General features: G+C 39.0%; 1 protein-coding gene across 1 annotated transcript in view; it reads right to left on the bottom strand.

The window, feature by feature from the left end:
- Nucleotides 1-14,643, bottom strand: part of CATSPERB (cation channel sperm associated auxiliary subunit beta) — a gene marked incomplete at its 3' end in the record, with an annotated part of 166,814 nt that overhangs the window by 87,410 nt on the left and 64,761 nt on the right. Inside the window, exons 6-7 of the mRNA XM_079912794.1 lie at nt 13,362-13,457; nt 44-193 (exon numbers count right to left, since the gene is read on the bottom strand). Of these exons, the coding sequence (XP_079768920.1) occupies nt 44-193; nt 13,362-13,457 (246 nt within the window). The remainder of the gene's footprint in view (nt 1-43; nt 194-13,361; nt 13,458-14,643) is intronic.

Below are 14,643 nucleotides of genomic sequence, written 5' to 3'. Positions count from 1 at the left end.
ACAAAACACCACCTCCAAATTTGAATAAAAGCTGCAAACTTACCATCAAGTGTTGTGTTCATAATGAAGCCAAGTAACACTACATCATTGGCACATGGGCACTTTGCTGTTTTGAGATCTACCACATGTGGATATAATTTACTGATGTCATTTTTTGTCATTATAGTCCCAAGTTTCCACTGAAGAATAGGTTCTGTGGAAATCAAGTTTTGGTGTTTAAGTTGTGGCAGCACTCTTGAAAATAGAACACTACTGTTTTCTTTTTTGTTTTTATCTTTAAAAAGTTTTTTTAAAATTTTTATAAATTGAAATATAGTTGATTTACAATGCTGTCTTAATTACTGTTGTACAGCAAAGTGACTAAGTTATACATATATATACATTCTTTTCCATTATGGTTTGTCACAGGCTATTGAATATAGTTCTCTGTGTATACAGTAGGACCTTGTTGTTTATTCATTCTAGATATATCAGTTTGCATCTGCTAATCCCAAACTCCCAATCCGTCCCTCTCCCACCCCCCTCCTCCTTGGCAACCAGCAGTCTACTCTCTATGTCCATGATCTGTTTCTTAGATAGGTTCATTTGTGTCATACTTTAGGTTCCACATATAAGTGATATCATATGATATTTGTCTTTCTCTGTTGGACTTACTTCACTTAGTACAATAATCTCTAGTTGCATCCATGTTGCTGTAATGGCATTATTTCGTTATTTTTTATGGCTGAGTGATATTCCATTGTATATATGTACCACATCTTCTTTATCTGTACATCTGTCAACAGACATTTAGGTTGTTTCCATGTCTTGGCTATTGTGAATAGTGCTGCTATGAACACAGGGGTGCGTGTACCTTTTTGAATTATGGTTTTGTCTGGATATATGCCCAGGAGTGGGACTGCTGAATCATATGGTAGTTCTATTTTTAGTTTTCTGAGGAACTCCCATACTGTTTTCCACCGTGGCTGCACCAACTGACACTCCCACCAACAGTGTAGGAGGGTTCCCTTTTCTCCACACCCTCACCAGCATTTGTTATTCATAGACTTTTTAATGATGGTCATTCTGACCCACGTGAGGTGGTACCTCATTGTAGTTTTGATTTGCATTTCTCTGATAATTCATAACTGCTTTCTTTTATGGGTTTTAAAGGCACTATGTAAAGGAACTGTTCCATTGTTTTAAAAAATGGGTGTATTACCTCACTTTTCATCAGTTAAAAATAGATTGTTGATTCTTATTTTCCAGAGTAGGAGGAATGAAGTCTAATTTCCTTGAAGGGGGCCTGGCAAGGTCATACTGCAGAAGAGCAGGTGAGGTGGGAGATACTGCTTTGAACATCTTTGGAAAATACAATTGGTCACAGGATCTATCTCTAGAAACGGAGTTGCTGGACCACAGGGTTTGCACATTTATAGCATAGAGAATAACTTCTGCTTTGAGAGGCCACACATTTACTTTCTGTTCACTTTCCCAATCCCATAGAGAGCAGGAGATATATATATAAATAAGAATAAATCTAGAAAAGCAATAGGGAACAGGGAAAGTTGTCATCAGTGGCCAAGACACTTAGAAGGATTTCTGGAAGATACAAAGGAGTTAGGGAGGGACAAACAGGAAAAACCAATCAGAGGTAGGACATCTCCAACCCTTCAATGCAGCAATCTACTCTTAGATATACAAAGGGTTGGAGTTGGATAAAGTCAAATTTTAAAGCATGAGAAATGGGAGGTTTTTTTTTTCTGAAAAAATGAGAAAAGAGAATACAAAAAGTAAGCAAGGACAGTTTGACAGAGTACTGTTGTCTGAATTTCAAAAATAGTCAAAGGACTTTTAAGAATACAGACACAATCACTCTGTAGCTGTTTACATTTCTGCATCGTGAGTCTCCTCCATCTCCTCACCAAACTCTCAATAAAATCTGCTACAAAGCCAAAGACTTTAGGTGATATATGCTTCCCTTTGTGCAAAGCAAGAAAAGGAGCTAAGTTTCCTTCTGGGTTGACATAGTGTAGCACAGCGACAGCCAAGAAGAAGAAGAGAAACAATTTATAACCAAACTAATTCACTCTGAAATTCAAAGAAATCTGGGGTAAGGCAGTTGACTTTCCAGGGTATAGCATATGTGTACAATTAATGACCAGATCTTAAAGGACAGGGAGATTTGAGCTTGTATCTGGGACATGATTGCACTGAATCGAAAATGTCTCTTTACCCATGTGGTCTATTTTAAACGTTTTAAGAATGAGGGAGTGATCAAAAGTCTTGGCTGCTGAGAAGCTACAAAGGAGATGGAAAAGTGACCAATGTGAAAGTGACTGGTGATTGTATTAAGAGCAATTTCAGTGGAGTAGTCTGGACTCCGGATCAGAGATGAGGAAGTAGGGACAATATTTTTCAACATCTCATTTGAGATAGGTAATGAAGAAAGGTTCCCAACTGTAACTCTAACCTTAATGCTTGATTGCCACTTCCCAATGTTTTCTCCTCATGTCTTCAGCATCTCAGAAAATGATACCACCATCCACTTCATTGCTCAAGTAAGAAATCTAGGATTCATCCTTAATATCTGTGTCCTTCATCCCCAGTCCACCCAGAGGTCATATCAGCTCTACTTCTAAACTGTATCCTGAAGACTCTAACTTCTCACCATCTCCACTGCTCGTCCCACAGCCCAAGTACCCCAGACCATCTCCTGCGTGGACCGTGGTGACAGCTGCCAACCAATTTCCTTTATTCCATTCTTGTCCTCCTTCCTCGACAGTCAGTTCTCTACACAGCAGCCAAAGTGATCTTTTTCATAGAGCAGAAGTCGGAATTTATCACTGCCCTGCTTAAAATACTCCAGTGGCTTTTCATTATAATTAGAATAAAATCCACACTTTACCGTGGTCTCTGCCAGTCTCTCTACACTCACCCCACACCACTCTGTCATTTACTGTGCCCCGACGACACTGGCCTCCTCTCTGCAGCTGCAACCTTTAAGAATTATTCATTCTCCACGGTGGCCGGACCGATTTACATTCCCATCAACAGTGCATAAGGGTCCCTTTTGTCCACAGCCTTGCCTACACTTGTTACGTCTTGACTCTACAATAATAGTCATTCAGACAGGTGTGAGGTGATAGCTCACTGTAGTTCCGAGTTGCACTTCCCTGATGATCAATGATGTTGAGCATCTTTTCATGTGCTTGTTGGCCATCTGCATGTCTTCTTTGGAAAAATGTCTGTTCAGTTCTTCTGCCCATTTTTAAAATCAGGTTTTTCATTTTTTTTTATGTTGAGCTGTATGAGTTCTTTGTATATTTTGGATGTTAACACCTTATCAGATATATCATTTGCAAATATCTTCTCCCATTCAGTAGGCTTTTGGTTTTGTTGATAATTTCCTTCTCGGTGCAAAAGCCTTTTACAATAGCTGATGTGGTCCCATTTGTTTTTGGCTTTGGTTTCCGTCGTGTGAGGAGAAAGATCCAAAAAAAGACTGCTACAACTGATGTCAAAGTCTGTACTGCCTACGTTTTCCTCTAGGAGTTTTATGGTTTCAGGTCTTACATTTAAGTCTTTAATCCATTTTCAGTTATTTTTGTATAAGGTGTGAGAAATTAGTCCAGTTTGATTCTTTTGCCTGTAGCTTTCCAATTTTCCCAAAACTAATTATTGAAGAAGCTGTCTTCTCCCCCACTGTACATTCTTGCCTCCTTTTTTGTTTGGTAGATGCATTGAATGCATAAGTGTAGATTCATTTCTGGACTCTTGATTCTGTTCCATTGATCTATGTGTCTGATTTTTGAGCCAGTACCACAGTTTTAGTTACTATAACTTTACAGTACAACAATTTAAAATCAAGGAGCATGATACCTCTAGCATTGTTCTTCTAAAGATTGTTTTAATGAGGAAATAGGTATACATATAGCTGATTCACTTTGTGATAAAGCAGAAACTAACACAACATTGTAAAGCAATTTTACTCCAATAAAGATGTTTAAAAAAAAAGATTGTTTGGGCTATTCAGGGTCTTTTGTGTTTCCATATATATTTTAAGATTCCTTGTTCTACTTCTGTGAAAAAATGCCATTAGTATTTTTTTTAAACATCTTTATTGGAGTATAATTGCTTTACAATGGTGTGTTAGTTTCTGCTGTATAACAAAGTGAATCAGCTATACATATACATATATCCCCATATCTCCTCTTGCATCTCCCTCCCACACTCCCCATCCCACCTCTCTAGGTAGTCACAAAACACCAAGCTGTTCTCCCTGTGAATGCAGCTGCTTCCCACTAGCTATCTATTTTACATTTGGTAGTGTATATATGTCCATGCCACTCTTCTCACTTTATCCCAGGTTACCCTTCCCCCTCCCCATGTCCTCAAGTCCATTCTCTACATTGGTGTCTTTATCTTGTCCTGCCCCTAGGTTCTTCAGAAACATTTTTTTTTTTTTTTTAGATTCCATATATATGTGGCAGCATACGGTATTTGATTTTCTCTTTCTGACTTACTTAACTCTGTATGACAGACTCTAGGTCCACCATCTAACTATAAATAACTCAATTTCATTTCTTTTTATGGCTGAGTAATATTCCATTGTATATATGTGCCACATCTTCTTTATCCATTCATCTGTCGATGGACACTTAGGTTGCTTCCATGTCCTGGCTATTGTAAATAGAGCTGCAATGAACATTGTGGGACATGACTCTTTTTGAATTATGGTTTTCTCAGGGTATATACCCAGTAGTGGGATTGCTGGGTCATATGGTAGTTCTATTTTTAGTTCTTTAAGGAACCTCCATACTGTTCTCCATAGTGGCTGTACCAATTTACATTCCTACCAACAGTGCAAGAGGGTTCCCTTTTCTCCACACCCTCTCCAGCATTTACTGTTTGTAGAGTTTTTGATGATGGCCATTCTGACCAGTGTGAGGTGATACCTTACTGTAGTTTTCATTTGCATTTCTCTAATGATTAGTGATATTGAGCATCCTTTCATGTGTTTGTTGGCAATCTGTATATCTTCGTCGGAGAAATGTCGATTTAGGTCTTCTTCCCATTTTTGGATTGGATTGTGTTTTTTTTTTTTTTTTGATATTGAGCTGTATGAGCTGTTTGTATATTTTGGAGTTTAATCCTTTGGTCGTTGCTTCGTTTGCAAATATTTCCCCCCATTCTGAGGGTTGTCTTTTCATCTTGTTTATGGTTTCCTTTGCTGTGCAAAAGATTTTAAGTTTCATTAGGTCCCATTTGTTTATTTTTGTTTTTATTTCCATTTCTCTAGGAGGTGGGTCAAAAAGGATCTTGCTGTGATTTATGTCATAGAGTGTTTTGCCTATGTTTTCCTTCAAGGGTTTTATACTCTCTGGCCTTACCTTTAGGTCTTTAATCCATTTTGAGTTTATTTTTGTGCATGGTGTTAGGGAGAGTTCTAATTTCATTCTTTTACATGTAGCTGTACAATTTTCCCAGCACCACTTATTGAAGAGACTGTCTTTTCTCCATTGTATATTCTTGCCTCCTTTATCAAAAATAAGGTGACTTTAGGTGCATGGGTTTATCTCTGGGCTTTCTATCCTGTTCCATTGATCTATATTTCTGTTTCGTGCCAGTACCATATTGTCTTGATTACTGTAGCTTTGTAGTATAGTCTGAAATCAGGAAGCCACAATCCTCCAGCTCCGTCTTTCTTTCTCAAGATTGCTTTGGCTATTCAGGGTGTTTTGTGTTTCCATACAAATTGTGCAATTTTTTGTTCTAGTTCTGTGAAAAATGCCATTGGTAGTTTGATAGGGATTGCATTGAATCTGTAGATTACTTTAGGTATAGTCATTTTCACAATGTCACAATGTTGATTCTTCCAATCCAAGAAAATGGTATATCTCTCCATCTGTTTGTATCATCTTTAATTTCTTTCATCAGTGTCTTATAGTTTTCTGCATACAGGTCTTTTGTCTCCTTAGGTAGGTTTACTCCTAGATATTTTATTCTTTTTGTTGCAGTGGTAAATGTGAGTGTTTCCTTAATTTCTCTTACAGATTTTTCATCATTAGTGTATAGGAATGCAGGAGATTTCTGTGCTTAATTTTGTATCCTGCAACTCTATGAAAATCACTGATTAGCTCTAGTAGTTTTCTGGTAGCATCTTTAGGATTCTCTATGTATAGTATCATGTCATCTGCAAACAGTGACTGTTTTCCTTCTTCTTTTCCGATCTGGATGCCTTTTCTTTCTTTTTCTTCTCTGATTGCTGTGGCTAAAACTTCCAAAGCTATGTTGAATAATAGTGGTGACAGTAGGCAACCTTGTCTTGTTCCTGATCTTAGTGGAAATGGTTTCAGTTGTTCACCATTGAGAACAATGTTGGCTGTGGGTTTGTCATATATGGCCTTTATTATGTTGAGATAAGTTCATTCTATGCTTACTTTCTGGAGGGCTTTTATCATAAATGGGTGTTGAATTTTGTCAAAAGCTTTTTCTGCACCTATTGAGATGGTCATATGGTTTTTATCCTTCAATTTGTTAATACAGTTTATCACATTGATTGATTTCCATATATTGAAGAATCCTTGCATTCCTGGGATAAACCCCACTTGATCATGGTGTATGATCCTTTTACTGTGCTGTTGGATTCTGTTTGCTAGCATTTTGTTGAGGATTTTTGCATTTATGTTCATCAGTGATATTGGCCCGTAGTTTTCTTTTTTTTTTTTTTTTTGCAGTATACAGGCCTCTCACTGTTGTGGCCTCTCCCGTTGCAGAGCACAGGCTGTGGACACACAGGCTCAGCGGCCATGGCTCACGGGCCCAGCTGCTCCGCGGCATGTGGGATCTTCCCAGACCGGGTCACGAACCCGTGTTCCCTGCTGCGGCAGGCGAACTCTCAACCACTGCACCACCAGGGAAGCCCTGTAGTTTTCTTTTTTTGTGATATCTTTGTCTGGTTTTGGTATCAGGGTGAAGGTGGCCTCGTAGAATGAGTTTGGGAGTGTTCCTTCCTCTGCTATATTTTTGAAGAGTTTGAGAAGAATAGGTGTTAACTCTTCTGTAAATGTTTGATAGAATTCACCTGTGAATCCATCTGGTTCTGGGTTTTTGTTTGTTGGAAGATTTTTAATCACAGTTTCAATTTCAGTGCTTGTGATTGGTCTGTGCTTTTCTGAGAATTTGTCCATTTCTTCCAGGTTGTCCATTTTATTAGCAAATAGTTGCTTGTAGTAATCTCTCATGATCCTTTGTATTTCTGCAGTGTCAGTTGTTACTTTTCCTTTTTCATTTCTAATTCTGTTGATTTCAGTCTTCCATTTTTTCTTGATGAGTCTGGCTAATGGTTTACGAATTTTGTTTAACTTCTCAAAGAACCTGATTTCAGTTTTATTGATCTTTGCTATCATTTCCTTCATTTCTTTTTCATTTATTTCTGATCTGATCTTTATGATTTCTTTCCTCGTGCTAACTTTTTTTTTTATTATTCTCTCTCTAATTGCTTTATATGTAAGGTTAGGTTGCTTATTTAAGATTTTCCCTGTTTCTTGAGGTAGAATTGTATTGCTATAAACTTCCCTCTTAGAACTGGTTTTGCTCCCTCCCATAGGTTTTCAGTTGGCATGTTTTCATTGTCATTTGTTTCTAGGTATTTTTTTATTTCCTCTTTGATTTCTTCAGTGATCTCATGGTTATTTAGTAGTGTACTGTTTAGCCTACACATGTTTGTATTTTTTACAGATTTTTTCCTGTAATTGATATCTATTCTCATAGTGTTGTGGTCAGAAAAGATACTTGATATGATTTCAATTTTCTTAAATTTACCAAGGCTTGATTTTTGACCCAAGATATGATCTATCCTGGAGAATGTTCCATGAGTACTTGAAAAGAAAGTGAATTCTATTGTTTTTGGATAGAATGTCCCACAAATATCAATTAAGTCCACCTTGTTTAATGTATCATTTAAAGCTTGTGTTTCCTTATTTATTTTCATTTTGGATGATCTGTCCATTGGTGAAAGTGGGATGTTAAAAGTCCCCTACTATGATTGTGTTCCTGTCAATTTTCCCTTTTATGGCTGTTAGCATTTGCCTTATTTATTGAGGTGCTCCTATGTCAGGTGCATAAATATTTACAATTGTTATATCTTCTTCTTGGATTGATCTCTTGATCATTATGTACTGTCCTTCTTTGTCTCTTGTAATAGTCTTTATTTTAAAGTCTATTTTGTCTGATATGAGAATTGCTACTCCAGTTTTCTTTTGATTTCCATTTGTGTGGAATATCTTTTTCCATCCCTTCACTTTCAGTCTGTATGTGTCCCTAGGTCTGAAGTGGGTCTCTTGTAGACAGCATATATATGGGTCTTGTTTTTGTATGCATTCAGCCAGTCTATATCTTTTGGTTGGAGCATTTAATCCATTTACATTTAAGGTAGTTATCAATATGTATGTTCTTATTACCATTTTCTTAATCGTTTTGGGTTTGTTATTGTAGGTCTTTTCCTTCTGTTGTGTTTCCTGCCTAGAGAAGTTCCTTTAGCATGTGTTGTAAAGCTGGTTTGGTGATGCTGAATTCTTAGCTTTTGTTTGTCTATAAAGCTTTTAATTTCTCAGTCTAATCTGAATGAGTACCTTGCTGGGTAATCTTGGTTGTAGGTTTTTCCCTTTCATCACTTTAAATATGCCCTGCCACTCCCTTTTGTCTTGAAGCATTTCTGCTGAAAGATCAGCTGTTAACGTTATGGGGATTCCCTTGTATATTATTTGTTGTTTTTCCCTTGCTGCTTTTAATATTTTTTCTTTGTATTTAATTTTTGATAGTTTGATTAATATGTGTCTTGGAGTGTTTCTCCTTGGATTTATCCTGAATGGGACTCTCTGTGCTTCCTGGACTTGATTCAGTATTTCCCTTCCCATATTAGGGAAGTTTTCAACTATAATCTCTTCAAATATTTCCTCAGTCCCTTTTTTTTCCTCTTCTTCTGGGACCCCTATAATTCAAATGTTGGTGCATTTATTGTTGTCCCAGAGGTCTCTGAGACTGTCCTCAATTCGTTTCATTCTTTTTTCTTTATACTGCTCTGTGGTAGTTATTTCCACTATTTTATCTTCCAGGTCACTTATCCACTCTTCTTTCTCAGTTATTCTGCTATTGATTCCTTCTAGAGAATTTTTAATTTCATTTATTCTGTTGCTCATCATTGTTTGTTTGCTCTTTAGTTCTTCTAGGTCCTTGTTAAACATTTCTTGTATTTTCTCCATTCTATTTCTAGCATTTTGGATCATCTTTACTACCATTACTCTGAATTCTTTTTCAGGTAGACTGCCTATCTCCTCTTCATTTGTTTGGTCTGGTGGGCTTTTTACCTTGCTCCTTCATCTGCAGTGTCTTTCTCTGTCTTCTCATTTTGCTTAACTTACTGTGTTTGGGGTCTCCTTTTCGCAGGCTGCAGGTTTGTAGTTCCTGTTGTTTTTGGTGTCTGCCCCCAGTGGGTAAGTTTGGTTCAGTGGGTTGTGTAGGTTTTCTTGTGGAGGGGACTGGTGCCTGTGTTCTGGAGGATGAGGTTGGATCTTTTCTTTCTGTTGGGCAGGACCAAGTCCAGTGATGTGTTTTGGGGTGCCTGTGAACTTATTATGATTTTAGGCAGCCTCTATGCTAATGGGTGAGGTTGTGTTCCTGTGTTGCTAGTTGTTTGGCATAGGGTGTCCAGCACTGTAGCTGGATGGTTATTGAATAGAGCTGGGTCTTAGTGCTGAGATGGAAATCTCTGGGAGAGCTTTTGCTGTTTGATATTACGTGGGGCTGTGAGGTCTCTGGTGGACCAATGTCCTGAACTCGGCTCTCCTACCTCAGAGGCTCAGGCCTGACACCCAGCCGGAGGACCAAGGCCCTGTCAGACACATGGCTCAGAAGAAAAGGGAGAAAAAAAGGAGACAGAAAGAAAGAAAGAAAAATAAAATGAAGTTATTAAGATAAAAAATATTGTTAAAAATAAAAAAATTAAAAAGTAATAAAACAAAAAGAGAGAGCAACCAAACCAAAAAACTAATCCACCAGTGATAACAAGTGCTAAAAACTATACAAAAACAAACAAACAACAACACAAAAAACAGAGAGAACCCTCGTACAAATGGTAAAAGCAAAGCTATACAGACAAAAGTCACACAAAGAAACATACACATACACACTCAGAAAAAGAGAAAAAGGAAAAATATATATATATATAAAAGGAAGTGAGCAACCAAGTAAATGTACAAATCTACCAATGCTAATAAGCTCTAAATACTAAACTAAGATAAACATAAAGCCAGAAACAAATTAGATGAGGAAAGCAAACCCCAAGTCTACAGTTTCTGCCAAAGTCTACTGCCTCAATTTTGGGATGATTCGTTGTCTATTCAGGTATTCCACAGATGCAGGGTATATGAAGTTGTGGAGATTTAATCTGCTGCTCCTGTGGCTGCTGGGAGTAATTTCCCTTTGTCTTCTTTGTTCGCACAGCTCCTGGGGTTCAGCTTTGGATTTCACCCCGCCTCTGTGTGTAGGTCATCTGAGGGCATCTGTTCCCCACCCAGACAGGACAGGGTTAAAATAGCAGCTGATTAGGGGGCTCGGCTCACTCAGGCTTGGGGTAGGGAGAGGTATGGAATGTGGGGCGAGCCTGTGGCGGAAGAGGCTGGCATGACATTGTAACAACCTGAGGTGTGCCGTGCGTTCTCCCAGGGAAGTTGTCCCTGGATCACGGGACCCTGGCAGTGGCGGGCTGCACAGGCTCCCGGGAGGGGAGGTGTGGAGAGTGACCTGTGCTTGTACACAGGCTTCTTTGTGGCTGCAGCAGCAGCCTTAGCGTCTCATGCCCATCTCTGGTGTCTGCACTGATAGCCTCAGCTCGTGCCGTCTCTGGAGCTCGTTTAGGTGGTGCTCTGAATCCCCTCTCCTCATGCTCCCTGAAACAATGGTCTCTTGCCTCTTGGGCAGGTCCAGAGTTTTTCCCAGACTCCCTCCTGGCTAGCTGTGTCACACTAGCCCCCTTCAGGCTGTGTTCACTCAGCCAACCCCAGTCCTATCCCTGGGATCTGACCTCCAAAGCCCGAGCCTCAGCTCTCAGCCCCCACCTGCCCGAGCGGGTGAGCAGACAAGCCTCTCGGGCTGGTGAGTGCTGGTCGGTACCGATCCTCTGTGTGGGAATCTCTCTGCTTTGCCCTCTGCACCCCTGTTGCTATGCTCTCCTCCGTGGCTCCGAAGCTTCCCCACCGCCCATCCCCCATCTCCACCAGTGAAGGGGCTTCCTAGTGTGTGGAAACTTTTCCTCCTTCACAGCTCCCTCCCAGAGGTGCAAGTCTCATTCTTACTCTTTTGTCTCTGTTTTTCCTTTTTTCTTCTGCCCTACTCAGGTACGTGGGGAGTTTATTGCCTTTCGGGAAGTCTGAGGTCTTCTGCCAGTGTTCAGTAGGTGTTCTGTAGGAGTTGTTCCACATGTAGATGTATTTTTGATGTATTTGTGGGGAGGAAGGTGATCTCCATATCTTACTCCTCCTCTGTCTTGAAGTTCCCCCACACCATTAGTATTCTGACAGTGATTGCATTGAATCTGTAGATTGCTTTGGGCAGTATGGTCATTTTAACAATGTGAATTCTCGTGTTTTTGTTTTTTAATCCATTCAGCCACTATGTTTTTATTGGAGCATTTAGTCCATTTGCATTTAAAGCAAAATTATTGAAACGTATATACTTATTACCATTTTGTTCATTGTTTTCTGGTTTTGTGGGTTTTTTCTTTTTTCTGTTCCTCTCTTCTTCTTTTGCTCTCTTCCCTTGTGCCTGATGACTATCTTTAGTATTATGTTTGGATTCATTTCTCTTTTTTGTTTATCCATCATAGGTTTTTGGTTTGTGGGTACCATGAGGTTCATATATAACAACCTACATACATTATTATTTACATGATAATATACATGATTATTTTAAGTTGATGATCTCTTAAGTGAGTCTGACTCAGACTCTTTTCAAATTACTGCCTCTGCACTGAGACTCAGAGCATGTTAGATTTCGTGTGTGCCCTTTCAGAGCAGAGTCTCTGTTTCTCACAGCTCTCTGGCTCTCCCACACACAAGCCCCACTAGCTATCAAAGCCAGATGTTCCAGGGGCTTGTCTTCCCAGTGCAGGACTCCTGGTCTAGGGAGCCTAATGTGAGGTTTGGACCCCTTGCTCCTTAGGGAGGACCTCTGAAAGTGTGATTATCCTCTCATTTGTGGGTTGCCTACCTGGGGATGTTGGTCTTGACTATACAGTGTCTCTACCCCTCCCACTCATTATATTTTGGTTCCTTCTTTATTTGCTTAACTGTGGGAAATCTTTTTTGCTAGTCTTCTGGTCATTCTCATAGATAGTTGCTCTGTAAATAGTTGTAATTTTGGTGTGCCTATGGAAGGAGGTGAGTTCAGGGTCTTCCTACTTCACCATTTTGGCCCTGAATCATCATTATTTTCTTAAAGCTACCCAGGTGTTTCTTTCCATAAGATGAAATATTTATTTTTACTCTGGCTTCTACACAGCACCATATCAAAGTGGGTGCAAAAGAATAAAAGTAAAAAGGGAAGGTGAGGAAAATGAGACTAAATACAAACTCCAGGATGGAGGTTTTTTTCTATATACTATGGCTGACCCCAAAATTGGGCTATAGATCAGACAATTGAAAAAGAAAAGCCTAGTCAGTTATATGCCTCAGTGCTCATAACCTTAAAACAACCAATTTTTTTATGAAGAAATACAAATGTTCTTACTAAGACTGAGCAAAACTTTTTGCTTGATGGTCCTCATAAAGTAGACTGTGATGCAATAAACAATATCTTCTATAACATCTTTATAGAAGATGCAAAAACTAACTCTATAAAGCCATTGTTTATGATGACCCCCCAATATGGCTATAGAAAACATATATTTCCATATTTCTATAACACTCTTTTTTTTTTTTTGCGGTATGCGGGCCTCTCACTGTTGTGGCTTCTCCCATTGCGGAGCACAGGCTCTGGACGCGCAGGCTCAGTGGCCATGGCTCATGGGCCTAGCTGCTCCGCGGCATGAGGGAGCCTCCCGGACCAGGGCACGAACCCGCGTCCCCTGCATTGGCAGGCAGACTCTCAACCACTGCGCCACCAGGGAAGCCCTCTATAGCACTCTTTACTGAGCTCTATTAACAATTACCCATGTGTATTTAATTCTTTGCCTCATCAGATTGTAAGCCCTTCAAGAGTCATGATCATCTCTTATTTATCTATCTCCAGCACTTAGCACAGAGTCTGGCGTGTCATAGCTTACAAGGTTTGTTGAAAGAATATTACAAATTTTCACTTCACTTTTATCTACTGGCATTTACCTCGAACACAATCCAATAGTGTTCCTTCAGTAGTATAAATATTTAATCCATGTTGCAAAGTGATCCTTACTAACCATTCTTCTACAGCTGCAATATCTGTTTGAAAACAAAAGGCAAACAATCAGCTATTTTTTTGTATGTCACGTTGGTGAAATTTAAGACTATATGAACATTACCAACCACAATTACCTTTTATTTCCCAATCATTTTGATTGCATTTATATATGTTTTCCCAGCAAACATTTTGATGATAAAATAAGGAAAAAAGAATTATGAAGTGATCTTACCAACACAGCAATGAACCCAGACAATAATATTTTAGATTATAATTTTTCTCTGAGAACTCTTGTAGCTTGGTAAGAAGCAAATTGTGACACTTCAGGTGAAGTGGTATAATATTTTTTGAAAGTAGACCATGATTAATTAAAATATTTAGTATATCAGGAATTCCCTGGTGGTCCAGTGGTTAGGACTCTGCTCTTTCACTGCCCAGGGCACAGGTTCAATCCCTGGTCAGGGAACTAAGATCCCACAAACTGCATGGCATGGCCAAAAATAAATAAATAAAATAAAATAAATAGTATAAACCCTAGGGCAAACACCAAAAAATTTCTTTAAAGAATAATAAACTAATAGTTGAGACAAAACAGAATCATAAAAAATAATTAATATGGATGAAGAAAGAAAAAGAAAAGTAAAACAGAAGAGATAGAATAGAAAAAACCCTAATGGTAGATGTCAGTACAACCATACTAAAATTTGCATTAAATGTAAATGGCCTAAAAATACTAATTAAAAGACAGATTTCCAGATTAGATGTGAAAATCAAGACTGAAAGATATGCTAACTCTAAGAAACCCACTTTAAATACAAAAGCATAACTGAGTTAAAAGTTAAAGAATGGGTGGGCCTGGGGAAGCCAAGGTGATGAACTCAGCCTGGGTGCTGCAGCAGTTGTACCCATAAGTCGAGGCTGAAACCAGGGCGTGCTCACGAAGAACATGCCTGACCCGAACAGCTCAGCTACACAAGCCCTCATGTCCATCCAGGCCTCTAGGTGGATCTGTGCACCACCCTGGTGAGGATATGGCTCTTCTAGTGGCTGCTTAAACAGGTAAATAAGTAGATCAAGTGCTATTTATGCTTCTTGCTGTCACTGCTCTTTATCAAGCAATTCCTGGATTGGGGGAAAGATAATGGTATGAGAAATATCCTATATGTTTCTACAAAAGGAGCTTCCTGCACAACTGGCCAACACAATGAGAGAAGTCAATCTTCTGAT

This window comes from Stenella coeruleoalba (assembly GCF_951394435.1).
Source record: "Stenella coeruleoalba genome assembly, chromosome: 2".
NCBI classification, from domain to species: Eukaryota; Metazoa; Chordata; class Mammalia; order Artiodactyla; family Delphinidae; genus Stenella; species Stenella coeruleoalba.
Note: the sequence above shows the minus strand (reverse complement) of the source record. Positions and strands in the feature narration are given on the sequence as shown.